The sequence below is a fragment of the Austrofundulus limnaeus genome, unplaced genomic scaffold, assembly GCF_001266775.1.
Source record: "Austrofundulus limnaeus strain Quisiro unplaced genomic scaffold, Austrofundulus_limnaeus-1.0 Scaffold385, whole genome shotgun sequence".
In the NCBI taxonomy this organism is placed as follows: domain Eukaryota; kingdom Metazoa; phylum Chordata; class Actinopteri; order Cyprinodontiformes; family Rivulidae; genus Austrofundulus; species Austrofundulus limnaeus.
The window spans coordinates 217,217-218,579 of NW_013952787.1; the positions used below are offsets into that span (position 1 = coordinate 217,217).

Below are 1,363 nucleotides of genomic sequence, written 5' to 3' on the forward strand. Positions count from 1 at the left end.
TATTACAAAAACACAAAATAAGTAAAAATAAGTATTTATATGTGTGTACAAGCTGTTTAGATCTCAAAAACCTGTGTTTTTAGGGTTATTAACAGAGTTTATGTACTCAGACCAGTAATATTTGGGGTCACAAGTTTTTGCCATGGATATTTTGTGGGTCAGAAGATAAAAAAGTTTGGGAACCGCTGCTTTATACAACACTGGTAAATTGTTTAATAAAAAAATAATCACGTTGCAGTCTGTCTGAGCTGGCTCATCAGAGGTGCACTGCGCCCCCTGTGGCAGATGTGGAGAACTACAGAAAGTGGAGCTCAGCGAGTTTCACTTTCTGTTCTGGTAAAACGTAAAAACAGTCCTGCCATGGATGATAAAGAAGCAACTCAAACCTGCATGAAATGGTAAGATTTGACAGCTTTTATTTAAAAAAAAAAAAAAAAGGACAAAAAACTATTTTTAAGGTTAAAAGTGTAAGTTTTGTGTCTAAATTAACACGTTGTTGGACGTAAACACTGAAGTTTGAGTCACGCTTTAAGCCTAAACATGTATAAATGGCAACATTCAGATCTTTGCATGGGGCTTTTTTTAAAGTCTGTAATCAAAATCACAAGAGTTAGTGGTGGTGTTAACTTACAGGTGCAAAGAGAGGAACTTTCTTTAACATGTAAATTTAGTTAAGCATTAACAGGTGCACTCAAATCGTTTTGTTTCTGTGAGGTGTTCAAGGACCACAGGAAGTTACAGTGTTGGCACGTTAGGGTGTGTTTCAGTCTAAATCAATAAAACGTGCAGTTAAACACAACTTCAGGCATATGAACATTATGTCATGGATAATTAAAAATAATTATATTGTGTGTGTTTTAAGAATCTGTCAATTTAGTTGAACAATTTAATTTCATTTTCAGTTTCACTTTTAAATCCATACAAATGTAATTTATCTCTCTTTTTACTCGTTTTGTAAAGTATATTACATCTCAAATACTTTGATTTTTTTTTTACTTAACATTGCTAGTTCTGTATTTGTTTTCAGAAAATATTGGATAAAGTAATGCAAAATAGCTTATGAAAAGAAGCAAAACAAACTAAAAGGAGCAAAACTCCAGCTATAAGATCAAAACTACAGCAACATGTTGCCTACAGACCAAAGAAGCAAAACACAAAGAATCTTTTTGTAAATTAATTTAAATCATTTAAAAATTGTAAAGTTACAAATACAAAAAGTGCCAGCTCATTATTCCTGATGGAAACAAACATTTTGATGTGAATGGACAGAAAATGTTTAGTGTGTGGAACTACACTCACCGGTCACTTTATTAGGTACACCACGCTAGTAACGGGTTGGACCCCCTTTTGCCTTCAGAACTGC

The 1,363-nt window shown here is 33.3% G+C and overlaps 1 protein-coding gene across 1 annotated transcript in view; it reads left to right on the plus strand.

Annotated features, from left to right (window-relative positions):
* Positions 1-267: 267 nt before the first annotated feature.
* xaf1 (XIAP associated factor 1) overlaps positions 268-1,363 on the plus strand; it is a gene marked incomplete in the record, with an annotated part of 11,042 nt that continues 9,946 nt past the window's right edge. Inside the window, 1 exon segment of the mRNA XM_014023685.1 lies at positions 268-398. Coding sequence (XP_013879139.1) covers positions 286-398 — 113 coding nt within the window.